The sequence below is a fragment of the Mycotypha africana genome (assembly GCF_025528875.1).
Source record: "Mycotypha africana strain NRRL 2978 chromosome Unknown BDF20scaffold_17, whole genome shotgun sequence".
NCBI lineage: Eukaryota > Fungi > Mucoromycota > Mucoromycetes > Mucorales > Mycotyphaceae > Mycotypha > Mycotypha africana.
The window spans coordinates 60170-75429 of NW_026515741.1; the positions used below are offsets into that span (position 1 = coordinate 60170).

General features: G+C 37.0%; 8 protein-coding genes across 8 annotated transcripts; 5 read left to right on the forward strand and 3 right to left on the reverse strand.

Annotated features, from left to right (window-relative positions):
- Nucleotides 1-187: 187 nt before the first annotated feature.
- On the reverse strand, nt 188-1120 carry BDF20DRAFT_237319 (uncharacterized protein). The gene is made up of 3 exons (XM_053074981.1): nt 610-1120; nt 437-542; nt 188-301 (listed from the first exon to the last, which is right to left on the reverse strand). Exons 1-3 carry the CDS (start codon nt 903-905, stop codon nt 275-277), a joined length of 429 nt encoding a protein of 142 aa, XP_052930847.1. The 5' UTR covers nt 906-1120; the 3' UTR covers nt 188-274.
- Nucleotides 1061-1554, forward strand: BDF20DRAFT_840315 (uncharacterized protein; the record flags this gene model as incomplete). Its single annotated transcript, XM_053079372.1, has 2 exons — nt 1061-1322; nt 1406-1554. The coding sequence occupies 2 exons, from the start codon at nt 1061-1063 to the stop codon at nt 1552-1554; spliced, it is 411 nt and encodes a 136-aa protein (XP_052930848.1).
- A 186-nt stretch (nt 1555-1740) lies between these two features.
- Nucleotides 1741-2225, forward strand: BDF20DRAFT_901392 (uncharacterized protein). The gene has a single exon (XM_053082797.1). The coding sequence runs from the start codon at nt 1771-1773 to the stop codon at nt 2086-2088; it is 318 nt and encodes a 105-aa protein (XP_052930849.1). The 5' UTR covers nt 1741-1770; the 3' UTR covers nt 2089-2225.
- A 686-nt stretch (nt 2226-2911) lies between these two features.
- Nucleotides 2912-4680, reverse strand: BDF20DRAFT_917708 (uncharacterized protein; the record flags this gene model as incomplete). Its single annotated transcript, XM_053084602.1, has 3 exons — nt 2912-4231; nt 4320-4427; nt 4495-4680. The coding sequence occupies 3 exons, from the start codon at nt 4678-4680 to the stop codon at nt 2912-2914; spliced, it is 1614 nt and encodes a 537-aa protein (XP_052930850.1).
- Nucleotides 4681-6493: 1813 nt separating this feature from the next.
- Nucleotides 6494-7148, forward strand: BDF20DRAFT_840319 (uncharacterized protein; the record flags this gene model as incomplete). Its single annotated transcript, XM_053079373.1, has 2 exons — nt 6494-6720; nt 6812-7148. The coding sequence occupies 2 exons, from the start codon at nt 6494-6496 to the stop codon at nt 7146-7148; spliced, it is 564 nt and encodes a 187-aa protein (XP_052930851.1).
- Nucleotides 7149-9415: 2267 nt separating this feature from the next.
- Nucleotides 9416-10245, forward strand: BDF20DRAFT_237820 (uncharacterized protein). The gene is made up of 2 exons (XM_053074982.1): nt 9416-10135; nt 10213-10245. The coding sequence occupies exon 1, from the start codon at nt 9549-9551 to the stop codon at nt 9936-9938; it is 390 nt and encodes a 129-aa protein (XP_052930852.1). The 5' UTR covers nt 9416-9548; the 3' UTR covers nt 9939-10135; nt 10213-10245.
- BDF20DRAFT_917711 (uncharacterized protein) lies at nt 9986-11050 on the forward strand (the record flags this gene model as incomplete). Its single annotated transcript, XM_053084603.1, has 5 exons — nt 9986-10135; nt 10213-10222; nt 10298-10445; nt 10537-10628; nt 10719-11050. The coding sequence occupies 5 exons, from the start codon at nt 9986-9988 to the stop codon at nt 11048-11050; spliced, it is 732 nt and encodes a 243-aa protein (XP_052930853.1).
- Nucleotides 11051-11472: 422 nt separating this feature from the next.
- On the reverse strand, nt 11473-11631 carry BDF20DRAFT_791852 (uncharacterized protein; the record flags this gene model as incomplete). Its single annotated transcript, XM_053076204.1, has 1 exon — nt 11473-11631. A coding segment is annotated over one exon (159 nt), but the record flags the coding sequence as incomplete, so codon positions are not given.
- Between the last annotated feature and the right edge of the window lie 3629 nt (nt 11632-15260).

Below are 15260 nucleotides of genomic sequence, written 5' to 3' on the forward strand. Positions count from 1 at the left end.
AAACGCTGGGTTCATTGACAGAAGATGATGAAGAAGTGGAAGCATCCAATAGCAATCATTTTGGACAAGATATAGATAGAAATCATAGCGGTGTCTATTGATACGATGCTCCCGCACAGAAAAGGTGGATATTCAACTGAGGGAAAAGCAGTTTCTTTCAACGAAATTCGATGCACAATCATTCCATGGTAACCATTCCAGCATTGTTTGTCTTTGTGAATAATGGCACCTCTACCAAGGACTCATAACAAATAGAGTACAGTCATTCAATTCCTTACGAAAGGTATTTTAAAGCTTTATTCTGTAAATAGAAATCAGTTTGAGCGCTACTAGACATCCAACAAATATTGAGTCATCTTTCATTATACATGCAATCTCATTCTTCCTCTTCTGAAGACGACTCTGTGTCTGACATAACAGGTCGGTTATTATTTACAAATAAATCATCATCATCGTCACTATTACTGCTGTATTTGCTGTCTTCTGTGGTTGTTTCGGACGCTCCGGCCCTTAGCGATGTGTTATCAGTGAATTCCTTTGGCCTACAAGTGTGTTAAATCATAGATGAGTAACTTGTGGTTGTGGGGTGGTATCATTTCAACTGTTTACCATTTGTTTTTGTTCTTTAATTCTTTGATATGATGAGGAAACAGTACATGTACAATCTCGCCTCCTACTTTCTCTGATACGCCTACTGTAGGATCTACAATGACATAATGGCCACGCTTCAACCAAATGGAGCTTCGAAACTTTGGCGGCAGTGTCACTAATTTTTTTGATCCATCCACAAATTCCACCTCATGCTGATGATTGCCTCTGGGTCCTAACGATCGAGCAAATTGTTGACCTGGTTGTATATCAATTTCTTCCTGAAATTGGTTTTTAGCTAACTGTTTCTTTCCCATTTGATCAGTGCTGAACAGAGTTTGTCAAGAAATAAATATGTAACAAAGCAAAATAAAAAAAAAGTTCAAGCTGACTTTCAAAAGGAAAGAGTTGAGGAGGATAGTGAAGCTTTTCAAAAAAAAACCAACTGTTCTTTCAATACCACCGGATCAAGATGTGGAATCAACAACCTATATCACAGCAACAACAGCCTTTGCAGCATCCTCAATCTATACCGACACAGCCTTATCCAATGAATGGGATCTTAAACATGCAGCCTGCATTCCAACAACAATATACGCAAGCCAGCGTCATCGATGCTCTGAATGCCAATGCAGTACCATCACCACAACAGACAGCTTCCACGTCTCGTCCTCGTGCCTCACAGCCACATAACACATCCATACAGCAGCAAAAACAGAAAGAAGAAAAATTAGGTAAACAGTGTAGATGATTGACGAGAAATTCTTAATGGCTTACACAGCAAAAATAATGGCTGTATATCATTTGCATCGTTTAGACACAACATTCAAACGTCAAACAGACGGGCCTATTTTGTGGTTCGCAGGACCTGCACTGAATATCAATAAACTCTCAGACAGTAACACACCGGTACACTCTGTGGAATACTTGAAATGGAAACGTGAGCAGAAACAAATGAAGCAGTAGAAGGGAAATCTAGAACTCAATTTTATCGCGGCATGATACCTGCCTTCCCTGATGCCTTTCCAGTAGAGTTAGATGCGGAACGAATATAAGCCATTGCTTTACTGATAATCAGAAAAAGCCTCATATAAAAATCTGGCATTTATGCTAATTCATTCTTTTCTCATTTCTTCTATTTTATTCACCTGAAATAAAAAAAATATTCTCTTTGCATTAAAAATGTCGTCTATCTTCAAAAGAATGGCTACTCATCGTACGCTGGCACTTACTGCCTATAATCGTTCGCTACTGAAAGCGCGTTCGTTATCGTTCATTCCATCTGCTGCCAAAGTTACAAATAAACCTGCCATTTCTACCCCTCTCCATCATGATACTGCCAGTACCTTAAATACAGAAGAACAGACCCAAATTCGCTCATTATGTAATGATGAAAATCAATCCATAAATCGAGAAATTTTGCTCAATCAGCAACAGAGACATCCATCATCGAGCGAAGCTACTTTCCAGCCGGTTTATAACTATGTCTTTGATGAATAAGGCGGTGTGTTTATTATCGGATCATTCGCTTGTATTGTTTGTTTGTATGTGTGCACCCATAAATAAAATCTTAGATGGGAGTAAATTTCTATGACTTTGTCGTTGTTTTTAGTGGCACAATCTCACAATGCAAATAAAAAAATAAAAAAAAAAATGTCATACGACTGTTCTATTCAAGCACAGTAAACTCATATTGTAGGTTTCCACATAGAATTTTTTTTTGTAAAGGGCAAACCAAGCATAAAACAGTTCACACGGATTCAGGTTTTCTGTGATTCTATTACACACACACACACACCTTCCATGAGCTCTACAATGCAAACGGAACTATAGGTGACTTTGCCTTCAGTGAGAATACATTCCTCTTCAGTCATTGGCTCCCTATAGCCTATAGAGATCGAATTTATGGCTGAAGAGCAGAGAACAGATCCACAGCGAAAGGTTTACGTTTAATATACATTAAATTCTCATGCTAAGCATACTTTTGCTAGAAATGTAGAACTTGCAATCCTTATGAATGTACCATGCTAAATATCAGTTATAACAACTCTTTAAAGTGTAAAAAAAATATGGTGTTTATGCTACAAGTATGTAATTAAAGGTAAATGATAAAATCAGTTGGCATTCCATTGGGCGAAACTACGAACATTTCAGTTTGGAGTAGTTCATTCTTAGCCATGATAATGCGAGTAATAGTAATAGCAAGATTAATAGTAATAGTAATGATAAGAGGTAATAGTGGTAAAGGTAGTAATGTTAATAGTTATACAATGTTGACTATCTATGTATAAACCGGCTAATTAGAAATTGAATGGCATGATTATCATGAAAGCGGATGCTGTGTAAACTTGTCCTTCATCAACATCTCGTAAATATCTTGTCTAACCTCATCTTCGTCATATGTCGAATATCCACCTTCTTCATCTGTTAAATTCAATATTGAGTCACTTTCTGCGGCTTGACCTGGCATATGTAACGCCTTCGCTGTCCGTAAAGAGCGCGCTGTTTGAGTGCCACTATTTCCCGCATGATTGACTACCGTGTGTTTTTGTTCTCTGCTACTGTTGGCATTGCTCACTCGTCCTGCGTTGCTCCGCATACTGTTTATACTGTCCATACCACTTGTATTACTCATACTACTATTACTACTTCCAAACGACATAGGTCGTTGCCTATCCTTCTTCTGCGAAGGTATGGACTTTTTACGATAAGCAGAACGGATATTCTTTCCAGATGATGAGTGACTCGTATAAGTATGGTAGGTGGAACGTGACATCCATGACTGAGCATCATCTGCTACAAACTTGCTATTCCTCCTTTTGCCATAATAATGTGATATGTGAGTGCCACTACTAGCAGTGCTGTTCCGATGTTGTGGCACATTGGAGATCATCGCTGTCGCTGTAGAGGGATGCTCTAGCTTCTGCTTTTCTATTGCACGGCCTTTACCTCTATTTTTCTTCTGCATCTTTGGCAACATGGAAGTCTCACGATCAGGAGCGATACTACTGCCTACAGCATCATCATCATCATCGTCATCGTCATCATCATCAGTCTTAAAGGACAATCCTGAGAAGGACGACAAGATTGATGAAGCGGCTGTGTTCAATCTGTTTACAGTAGGCCTGTTTAAATCGGGGTTCATACTTTGGTTGTTATTGCTGTTTGATGTTGGTGATGCTGAAGTTGATAGCTCATTACTGACTCCATTGTCATCTTTGTCTATACTTTGACCCAATTGCTTTATAATGACGACTAAAGCCTTCATGATCTCCATGTATTCTTCTGGTGTTAACGGTTGATCGCTGAATCTCGATTTTTCATAACCTTTTATATAGGTCGCTGCTATTTGCCCGTCTATCAATCGTTGCCTAACAAGATCTTCCATAAATTGAGAAACGGTGACAGAAGGAGGTCGGCTTATATCTAGGAAAAAGCTCTCTAATACATAAGGTGTTCGTGATATAATCTGTCGAAAATCCAACCCTTCATATCCAGGAGGAATAACAATACCGTTATTGATATGGCTGTTACTGCTCTGTCTCGCTCGTCCTACAGCTTGTATATCTTCGGATCTTGGCTGAGTTAATCTCCTTGTTTCTTTAGCCTGTTCAAATTCCTGTTGAATCTTGGAAAATACTTTCTGTACATTATAAAATTCATACATTAAACTTTATACTCACTGGATAGCTTAAGACATTTCTTTATACTTTTATTTTTTTTTTCATTACCTTTGGCAAGTCTTCTTTTTTTATAGGAATGTATAGCTTGGGTATATCTTGCAGTGAACTTCGAACTGTTATCATCCTACTACAAGAGAACAATAACGAAGCTAATGCCTACATATTTTACGTTGATATTTAGCATATATTTGTTCTTACGACTACAACTTATTTACTAACATACCAATAAAACATAACTACTACTGACGACTAATAAATTGCGTGGAACGAAATGACCACTACTGCTTCGGTCAGTTAATGCTTGAATGATGACATCGGCACCCGAGAGAGCAATGCAAACGGCAGTTAAAAATATGAGAAAAAAAAGTGAAGCTGTGTAAAGATAATGAGATACTTTTACAGACTTCATACGACTACAGCTATTTGATAAAAAGGTACATAGAGGCAAAGAGCAAGACGAAGCATCACAAAAATTCCATCTTCGGTGTCGAATCAGGAAAAAAATGCAAAAATTTGGCCTCCACTCCCAAAAAAGGAATATGAAAACAGATAATTCAGGTGAGTATAGCCTACTTCCATTGTTTGTTCGCCTCCAAAACTACTCCGATTGTTTAGGACGATCCCCAAAGATAGTTGAAGGCTACAAAAGAAGTAATTGATGAAGCGGCTATCTATTGTTCGCTACAGAAATATTGAATTTAATTCTGTACGTCCTTCTTTTTCCATCACAAACAGTGCAAAATATACTTCACCATGATGAATAGATAAGCGTCCCTTTGAGAAGAACGATTCATCATTATCCACTTTTTTTGTCAATACAGCATTGTGTAAAAGGAAGCGTTATCTCCTGCAGAGTTGGAAAGTAACGTGTAATATAACTCATCTAAATCTACTGTATTAAAATTTTTTTGTAGGTTACTTTGGAAACTCATAGAAACGGTAACTATCAAGTGTCATCTGCAATCCCATTGAAAAGCAAAAAATCCTAAAGTTAAGCTTGTGGCTTTTGCGCATTTGCAAGGCAGCTGCCGCAGTTTTCATTTTTGTTGGTTCCCTGTATTAACACTGGCTTGCATTTACTCGAATTAGAAATTGATACAGTAAGTAACATCCACAAATCAAATATCTGAAATCGAAGGATCGTGGGTCTCACGCCGTTTCTCTGATATATCTCTAGTTACGATGGCCTTGTGATTGCGTTGCTTACGAACCTAGACAAAATCTTTACATTGGAGAATTTACCCCCTTTCTGCTGAAAGTACCTTAGGCTTCAGCTAAATTATCTTATCAACTGAGTCTTAAGACAACTTTAACAAAATACACTAAGCTCAAAAATGTGAAACCTTCCCCAGACGAGAGGTTTGAAGGACTTCACATCTCGAAATTGTGTCGACTGACTTTTTTCTTCGCTGTAGTAGCTTCTCATCCATAATGTAATCCTATTTTTAAATGAAGTTTGTTCGATTCCCGCTTACATAATTCGACCATTTCATTGAAGAATGTAGAATGAAATCCAACTATGTCATATCTGTAGTCAATGTACTCACTAAATGTCAGCAAGAAAAAGCCTCGAATGTATCAAAACCTCGGAACAGTAAACGAAGCTACAACTGTGTACACCTATCAACAGCAACTGACCATGTCAATGAATCGCGTGTTGAACTTTACAGAGATATAAAGCCACAGAGAACTGAAGGTACGCCACATATCGACGCTGCAAAAAGAATATATCATTCGATTGCTTTAACAGTCAATGCAACGCTGCAGCTACTGCAGCCGTTTGCCTACCACTGCTCTCCTAGCTCAACTACGAGCGACGTATATCCATCTTGCTTCTATTCTTGAATCTGTATCACACTGCTGTAAAAGAAACCTGAATAAGCAATGCCGTCGGAGGTTATTTACTTGGTGTGGTTTGGACTGCATTTAGTGCTGCTGCTTACAATAGCAGAAGCGCTCGGTTCGAGTGGATGACTGCATGCAGCATACACGTTCTGCTTGCAGACTGTCCACAGTTACAATTGACACGTTTGCAAAATCAAAGGCTTTATGATAACATCCATTAAGAAAGTACCAATACGAAAAAATAAAAAGCTTTCAACCTATCATTCCTCTTAAAATTTTCATTTTTGCATAAACTCCTTTGAAGAATTAAAAAGTATTTTTCTTTTCCTCGAGTAATACGCATATACCACAATTACTGAATTACATAAGAATAATATATGTCAGCGCCGCAGAAAAGAAATGTCAACACCAAAACCGGCAGTACGGGCAGTAAGGCTGTAAGCAGCATTGTTGATGATCTCATCCGTGCATCTGCTGGTGCTGGTGCAAAAAATATTGCGGATGAAGATTTGGACAAGTATGTCGCTGATCTCATTCTAAAAGAAGCGCAAGAAAAACGAAAAAAGTATGAAAAAGTTGGAATTCAAGCATATGAGCCTTCATCGTAAAGTAGTTTAACTTTCTGCGCTGCTCTTATCTGCAAGTTTTAATTCGTGAATACCATATTCACTATGCTTTCTTGAATTCTCCTTTAGTTCCCGTGCTAATCGTCCCAAATTTTCAGCTGGATTTCTACTCAATGTTGTGAAACAAACGGATTCATCGAATAGAGCAGCTATTCGGTCTAATCAAGAAACAATAACTAAACTACGTCGAGAGCGATATAAAAACGAGGCAAAAGGACGGCGATCAAAGGAATACAGCAGTAACACTGGTATAAACAGTGAGAGACAACGAACGAGCCGACATTCTTCGTCACGATCCCGTTCCCGATCACCTCTATCATCTCCACATACTCGATCGGATGCCTTACCGACAAATACCATCAGTAGTAATAGCAATAACAGAGAACCATATAATGATAGTAATTAGATCGAGGCAGAAGTCAGTAATAGAAGAAATGAGGATGATGAAGTGAAGGATAAAACGGTTACAAACCGAAGACGAAACAAGATCAAAGTGGCTTCTTCAGCAATCAAAATTTTTGAGGAAAATGCCTTTCATGTGAAGGATCGAGATAAATAAACAAGGAGCAACGAATGAGTCATATTTATTCTGGTATCTGAGTGTTTAGTTACTGTGACGATATCGAGGGGACAATACTTGGTTATACACAGTTTAGTTCATGGGTATAAGGATATGAATAGGAAACTATAGAGATAAACATAGTTGAAATCGTGGTAGAGCAAGATTTGATAAGCCCGTTAACCCTGAAAGCTATGCAAAGTATCCTATACAATAGACAGACATTTACAACGTTTATCAGCGTTTAACTCATCTCTCTTTACGTGTGCCATTTATTAAAAGTTTTCATTCACCTCTAAAACCTCCTCTATTTTATCAAACTTGATGGTAGCTGCTTGGCCAGCATTTTCTTCTGCTGCTTTCGCTAAAGTCTCTAAAAAGAGAAGGTAATTTAGATATAGCTATAAAATGAAGAGTTGGTCAGTGAGGTTCTGTCCGTGTAAAAAGCCTTTCGTTCAGTGCCTGATGTCATTTACCAATAAATCAGCATTCCCTACTAATTGCTTGCCACCCAGCCTTCTTTCGATACCATTTCGAAAAGATTTCCTGATCATTAATCTACTATTTTTTTTGGTCATCTTGAAAAGCGTTGTAGGAATCTAAACCTGCAATATTGAAAAGAACGGGAAATTTGTATTCGATAAATTCTCGGTGCAGCCAATCAAATTTTTGGGCGGTATTCAATAAGAATAGGTCACTTCTGCAGAAGGGCCGTTAGATATCCTTACTTGCGAATGCATGCTTCTATTTATTCAGCATTTTATGCTGCCACCCAGCCAAAGATTTCGTTCGGAACATGGAAATAACGTAATCAAAAGTCACCAAAGCTTACATGAGCTTGAAATTCACCAAAGCTTAAACATGCTACTTAAATAACAATCTTATTGATCTATCGCTGACGCGCATAATTCGTGACACTTTACGTTAATGATATTTTAAAATTCACTCGTTAGTAATATAATCGAATACTAAGCGTTGCCTGGCCCTGCCTGTACGAACCTTCATGATTTTGCTGAAATTGTGTGGCGGGAGCATTTCATTTCGCAAAATGAAAATGAACGACTGCCATGAGTATCTTATCGTTGACGAAAATTCGTAATAAACATGTAATTGTACTCAATATCACAGCAGCCCTCAACGTTGACTATTATATACTTCTTCCACAATTATTCTTTCAGTCATTGACTTGTTTTTCCCTGCTAGTAATCGCTTTCTACTTTCCCATTCATTGTCATTATATCTTCTACCTTGCTCTTCCTTTTTTCTCCCTCTATTTAGGCTTTATTCACATTCTGCAATAAAAGTTACATTCTCGCTTTTACAAAGCGGATGATATATGATTTTGTATTGAGCGTATTATCGGTGATGCATAAGTATAGTTAATTTATTGCACATGTCATCCATCGGTTCATTATCTATAGAGGAGTGGATGCTATAGAATTTTTCTACGCCTTGAGGTAGAGCTCGAGCTTCTCTTTTTATATTGCATTTTTTTGATAGTAGAGTTCTGTAACGCCTGTCATCTCTTTAGAGCCGGAACCGAACATGAAATCATTAAGACCGCTGAAAATTTTATTTATAATTTGATTCGTCCCTAATGCAGATAAAAAAGTTGGACTTTCTACTTCAAAAATTTTTCGTCTAACGCGCACAAAATGATCGACGTTCTGTGCTTGCCTTTTCTGGGGAACAAAAGACTGCTACGAGAAAGTGTTTTAAACCAATATATCATTCCTAGTCTAATAACCCTTTTGACATTAAAATGAATTGAAATACAAGCACACTCTAATAATCTATAAAAAGTACACAATGAAAACGATAATTTTTTTATTAGTTACCCTTACTATTGAATGTTGAACTATTCACTATACGTGAACGAAACTTTGAATCAAGTGAATGAAGCTACACGCTCGCTAGTTGAACAGTGATGCTAACTGCTTTGGAACGAAATGGCCAAAAGAAAAAGAGCCAATTGATCTTTAATCAAAACGATCAAACAGCATTGAAAATACGAGTCTCTACGATCTGTACGGCTGCTTTCATCAAATATAAACAATGAAAGCAGACAATTTGCAATATGAGAACAAGGAGATTCTGTATGCATACTTTATTAACACCTTACCTCGTAGTCACCTTATATAAACGTACTACATCCCTATTCCCAACTTATATATCCCTCCTTCCTTTACGCTATTCTTCTACAACTTCGCCAGCCAGACGAATCAATCCACTGCGAAAAAATACAAGATGGATAAAGAAACTATTGCTGTCCTAAGCTTGACTAGCAGCCCACCCATAATAGGAATCGAGCAAATTCGGAATGAAATTTTATCAAGCAAGACGCAAGCCTACTTTAGATATACAGCCACAGTTCTTGTCTATATGTCTATTTGCTTGGGGTGCTGTATATGGCAGATCATGACAGCTATAGAACTAGTATACACGAGACAGAAATGGCTTCACTTTGCAGCTTTTTTTGAAACTCTTCTATGCTTTATATTGATCCTATGCAGTATTTTAAACCCACTGAATGCAGTAGGATGTGAAGACGTAAGTATCACATTCACCAGCACAACCATGGAAATGCAGCCACATGGATTGTTGACCAGTCATTCTAATATCAATAGAGATTTGTAATATCTATAATTACTGTAAATTTGGGCAGTTGCTGTATCCAAAGTATCATGGTTTATAAAGCTTACGTATGTTATGGTCGTAACAAATGGTTAATGGTTCTTGGCTGTCTCATTAATGCTGGATACATTGCTTTGATTTCCATCTATGCTTCTGTTGGAAAAGTACCTACATCTAAAGATATCTTTGGAAATTGTGTGGTAAGCCTTGAAATTTCCAGATCATGGTATGAAATCACTTCCCTTACATGTATGATTGTTTCGGCTTTATATTCCAGATGAATTACCGTAAGACTTTTGAACGATAATAGTAGACTAAAAAAGCACCCTAAGCTTGATACATTATCAACTATAAATTTTCAGTAGACTGGCCGGCTTTGGTCAAACTAGGCTTAGATATTGCTAGCAACACATTCTTAAGTGTAGTCTTTCTTATTGTGATCTACCGATATTATAAAGTGTTTAGCAATAGTTTGTATAAATCGCTCTTGGCGAATGGTGTAATTTTTTCGTAAGGTTTTTTATTTTTATTTTTCACTAATGGATGATGTGCGTATGCGTACAACAACAAAACTGTTGCTAATATCCTCTTCTTCACCTAGGGTTGGTGTGATTGTTTCCAATATTGTTACGGCTATACTTATTTCCTGTCGTATTATGGGTGGATTATCGGCTGACTTGTATTGTTTTGATTGTAAGTGTCAGGTGTCTAGGTTAACCCATCAGATGAGAGAAATCATTGACCCTACACATACTAAAACCATCTCTATAATCCTTCATCTAGGGGTAATTACCAGTTATCTTCTTATAAAGCAGTTTAAGGTCAGCAATCAACAGAAGGAAACGGATATCTTTGACATGGTTCCGCCTATCAGAACAGGTGATGAAGAAAGCGAATCTAGCAGCAATCGTGAAAAAGAATTTGATGTTGTACAAGATGAAAACCTTGCAAAAAGCTCATCAAAGTCAAATATCTTAGTGATGGCTGAGGCTAATATTGATGATAAGACGCAAAATAGTGTGGGTTACGAAACGCCATTTCAATCGACATTAACTTCCACTGTGACCGGCACAACGATCGCCACTCATATGAATACTACGCAGCTCCATAAATAAGGAGCAACTACAGTTTCAATTGGATGCTTCTTGTTGAGGTTGACATCACTCAAGATGTACAGATAACATTATTGTCGTATAGGGCAAAAGCAAGTTCTCTTCTTATTATTGATGCTTATTACACTATACAACGACAGCCCAAATTGTGTAATATAGATTTCTCGTTTTCAAAATAATTTCACTAAGATTTATTGGTTAGATTTACATAAATCAAAAGCAAATACAAAAGGTGGTACATTTTTTGATTTGATGCTACATAAAAAGACAATGCAAAATATTGCGATTATATAATAAAAATGGATAAAATACTATACAAAATGGTACATTTCCGAAAGCTAAATTGTTTTTTTTAAAGAGTTTTTTCGTTGTTGTTGTTGCTGCTTCTTTTTTTGTCTCTTCATTGTTTTGAGGCCGTCTTGGCATTTAGCTTCAGTACGAAAATGACGCATTCGAGCATCAGAACGCGCAAAACGCTTGGAACAACATGGACAAACGTAAGGTTTGGCGCCTGTATGGATACGTTTATGTCGGATCACGTCATATTTACGCGAAAAAGTACGGCTGCAGAAATTACAAACGTAAGCAGAGAACGAAGAGCGTCTTCTCAGTACTAATAGTTTGCTGGCGGTCATAGAGAAAATGGCTGAGCTTTTTCTACGCTTTGATTTTAAGAGGAAAGAGCGCTTGCGGCTTGTAGTAGGATTAGCCTCAAAGACAGATGTAAAGCATACACTGCTGGACGAAACTGATGATGCCGTGGTAGCTTTGGGAGGATGTGTTACAGTGGAAGTAGGAATTGTATTTGTATCGTGAGGGCTTGAAGAAGCAGCATCAGAAGGGTGCACTATTTGTTCTTCGTTTGAATTAATGGTTGTTGAAGTGCTAGAGGTAGCAATTTGTGCTAAATCGTCATACAAAGACGTCATTTCTGTTGTAGAAGCGTTGTTATGCAAAAAGGAAAGAGACGTAAACATATCATTGAAGGTGCTGCAATAAGCAAACAAGTCCTCTTCAGGAGACCCTAAAGGATCTAGCAATGGCAATGCTGTACCATCAATTGATAAAAAGTTGGGTTCTATCGCACTGAATATCATTTTTCCATCATACATTTGGAATAGTTGTTGGGGATTGTCCATAATATTAGAGTAAGAGTCAGCCAAAAGAGGTGCTTGGTGTTGCAGAGAATCAGCATAAACATTGTCTAATTGCTGTTGAGCATATGAGCATGAATAAGAAGGGTAAAGAGAAGCTGCATCAAGAATAGAATTACTGTCTTCTTCTGCAGTTGAAAATATAGATTTGAATGAAGAATTTACTGCTGTAGGTTCTCCTATTACTTCCGGAGAAAGTGTTGGAGGATCAAACGATAAAAGGGATGCTTCAATCAAATGATTATTGAGTTCCTGCTGCTGCGGCAATAAATTTAAACTTTTAATATCAATGCAAAAACTATCGGGTATAAGAGTCTGATCATTAAAATTTTCGCCAAATTCGAAAGTGGATGCCTTCAACATAGTTTCATTTAAGTTGAGAGAAACAGTTGGCAGAGTTGATGTAGGAGGAGTAATAATAGTGTTAAAGTACATCAAATGATAACGAAATATTGTTATAAATCAAAAAATTGGAAGTGGGAAAAATAATCACAGAAAAGTAAGAACTGTTATCTAATAGAATGGCCAAAAACTTTGCTTCATTTATATGTAAATTCCATAGTTGACATGAAAGGAGAGCAATTAAGTGAGAGTAGATGATTCTATTTTTAAACTGTCTGTTACAAGCATTGGCATAGTGGCTAAAATGGAGAGATTAGTGCTTTTAAAAGACACAACAAATTACCTAGTAAGGCAATAGCAGAGAAATTAACATTGATAAGATATATGCACATAAAGTTAAAAGGTTGGCTCTTTACTGAATGTATAGGGCGTCATAAATGGGAGAAAGGGGATGAGACCAGAAAGATGCATACTCATGATTACAGTGTTACTGCTATTCGTATTGAGGAATCCGGTAGAAAGAGTGTTTGTCAAGGGCGCCACATATACTATTTGAACAAAAAAACAATATTCCGCGACATTGTGCATTTGAGCCCAAGGGTAAGAGCCTAAATAGAAGTTCTCCTATATATCATTGCATAACAGACAATAGCATTTGTAAGGTTACAGTGACTTCACGTTTCCGGAGAGATAGCTGGTCAGCCTCAAATTTCCATTTTTTAAGGGTAGAGCCTAATATAAGAGTACTACTCCCCATATCAAAATTATCAAAATTTGGAACCAATCATTTCTTCAAGTACAATGTGCCTTGATTGTATAGTGCCCCTTGATTGTTACTTTTGCAAACAATGATACACAAACCAATGAATTATCAATAAGCAAGAGGATCTTCGCAGCGCTTTCAAAAGCACAAGGATAAATCACTCCAGAAGGCGGTCGTTATCTTGATCATACAGTCTCGCTAAACCGTTTAATAATACGACAATCCATCTTTCTGCAATCTTCCTATTCTTCTTCATCAGATAAATGTCTTTCTATAGTGGAAATGACAAAAGGGTTTGTTTTCTATTGCCCTGTACAAGATGCAAGTCAATTAAATCTATCAAGGGATTACTTTGATGAAGTTGTTCAGCGCATGTAGTCTATAGCCAAAATAAGAAAATAATGCCTGTTTCTGATTTGGAGAATACTCTATCCATGTTGTTAAGACTACGCATATGCTTTCAGCACATAAACTCAAATCAAGGGAAAGGGACAATTCACCGTAAGAAATAAGCACGTTATGCTTGATGTCTCTATTATGCATAGCTTTTGTAGAGTCGCATGATTACTGAAGTCATTGCAGCAGACTATCACATCTGACGTAGAAGTATTGATGGTAAAGGTTTAAATTACGAGCTATGGCAATCCAAAACTCGTACTGTTTCTGTTCAAATTTACTGTGCCATATTCTTTGAGTACACAGTCGTACATAGTTTAACGCTATCACATAATCGCCACTTGCTGCCCTCATTCAACTCAAGCTCTGTTAGAGTACAATAGAACAGTAGAGGATCTCAACAAAGGACTTATAGCAGATGAGTAGAATGTTTGATAGCATTTTCTGCTTCGATTTAAGGTTAGCGAGGGCTTATTTTATTGAAGATATTCTACCTTTCTATTCAGATACTCTTTAACTATTGCGAACAAATTATACAAAATCTAGACATATATCTTTATCTATCCTCTACCCACCGAGAATAGTACACATTTTACAAAGCTTTCAATTTTCACACTTTGGAAATGTGCATATAATTCGTTAAAGAATGTATCTCTCCATCGATATGATTGTTGTCTAAAGACTACTTTGTTTCTCTCTATACTTCTTCATATACACGCATAAATCTCAAACAAAAAGATAGCAGTGCCACGATAAATTGTAATAGATGGACATACTTTTTAGACTGCTGTAATGAAGCTGATCACTTTCAGTAAGAAAAATAAAACGGTACATCTGCACTAGTCAATTTATATTGTCGATCAACAGGTTTCTAGTGCTCTGACGTCAAAAGACAGAAACTCTTAATAATATGTCTTTGGTAAGAATGTGGACAAAATCAAATACTCTTTTAATCTCTGATATATTAAGCTATGGCTTCTACGGAAGAAGTCTAGAATATAAACTCTGTCGAAAAATTATCTGATGTAATAGGAGAGACAGCATGCTCAATAACAGATGGCCAATGTACTTACTTAGTGGCGGAAGAGGTGCAATAAAGCATGAAGAAATCCGAAAGCAGTCATTCAATAGAACAGAAGCTCTACCAATAAACAAAGAAAAGTAAAATATTCCCATTGGGAGTTAAGGAGAACAGAGTATAGATGGATTCGCATGCAACCTTTAAAGGTACCGGCGAAAGATCATAAAGTATGTCACATGAACATAAACGAACGCAGACATGTGAATAGGCGTATGCTGCCGAATGTTATTTACGGCAGGCAAACGTTAGTGTACATTAACCATTGTTATGATCTGAATTTATACATCTTTATCTTTAATGCCGCAACTGTCTTCGCAAAAACCACATCAAAGCATTCATTTGAAATACAATAACTTAACTTGTACTAACATGTCAGTACTGAAAAGTGCTTCCTTTAATATGTTTAAACAAGGATTTTTATTACTGACATTTTTTAAGCCCTTAATATCTCGTGTCCATTGGGCTTTAAAAAATGTC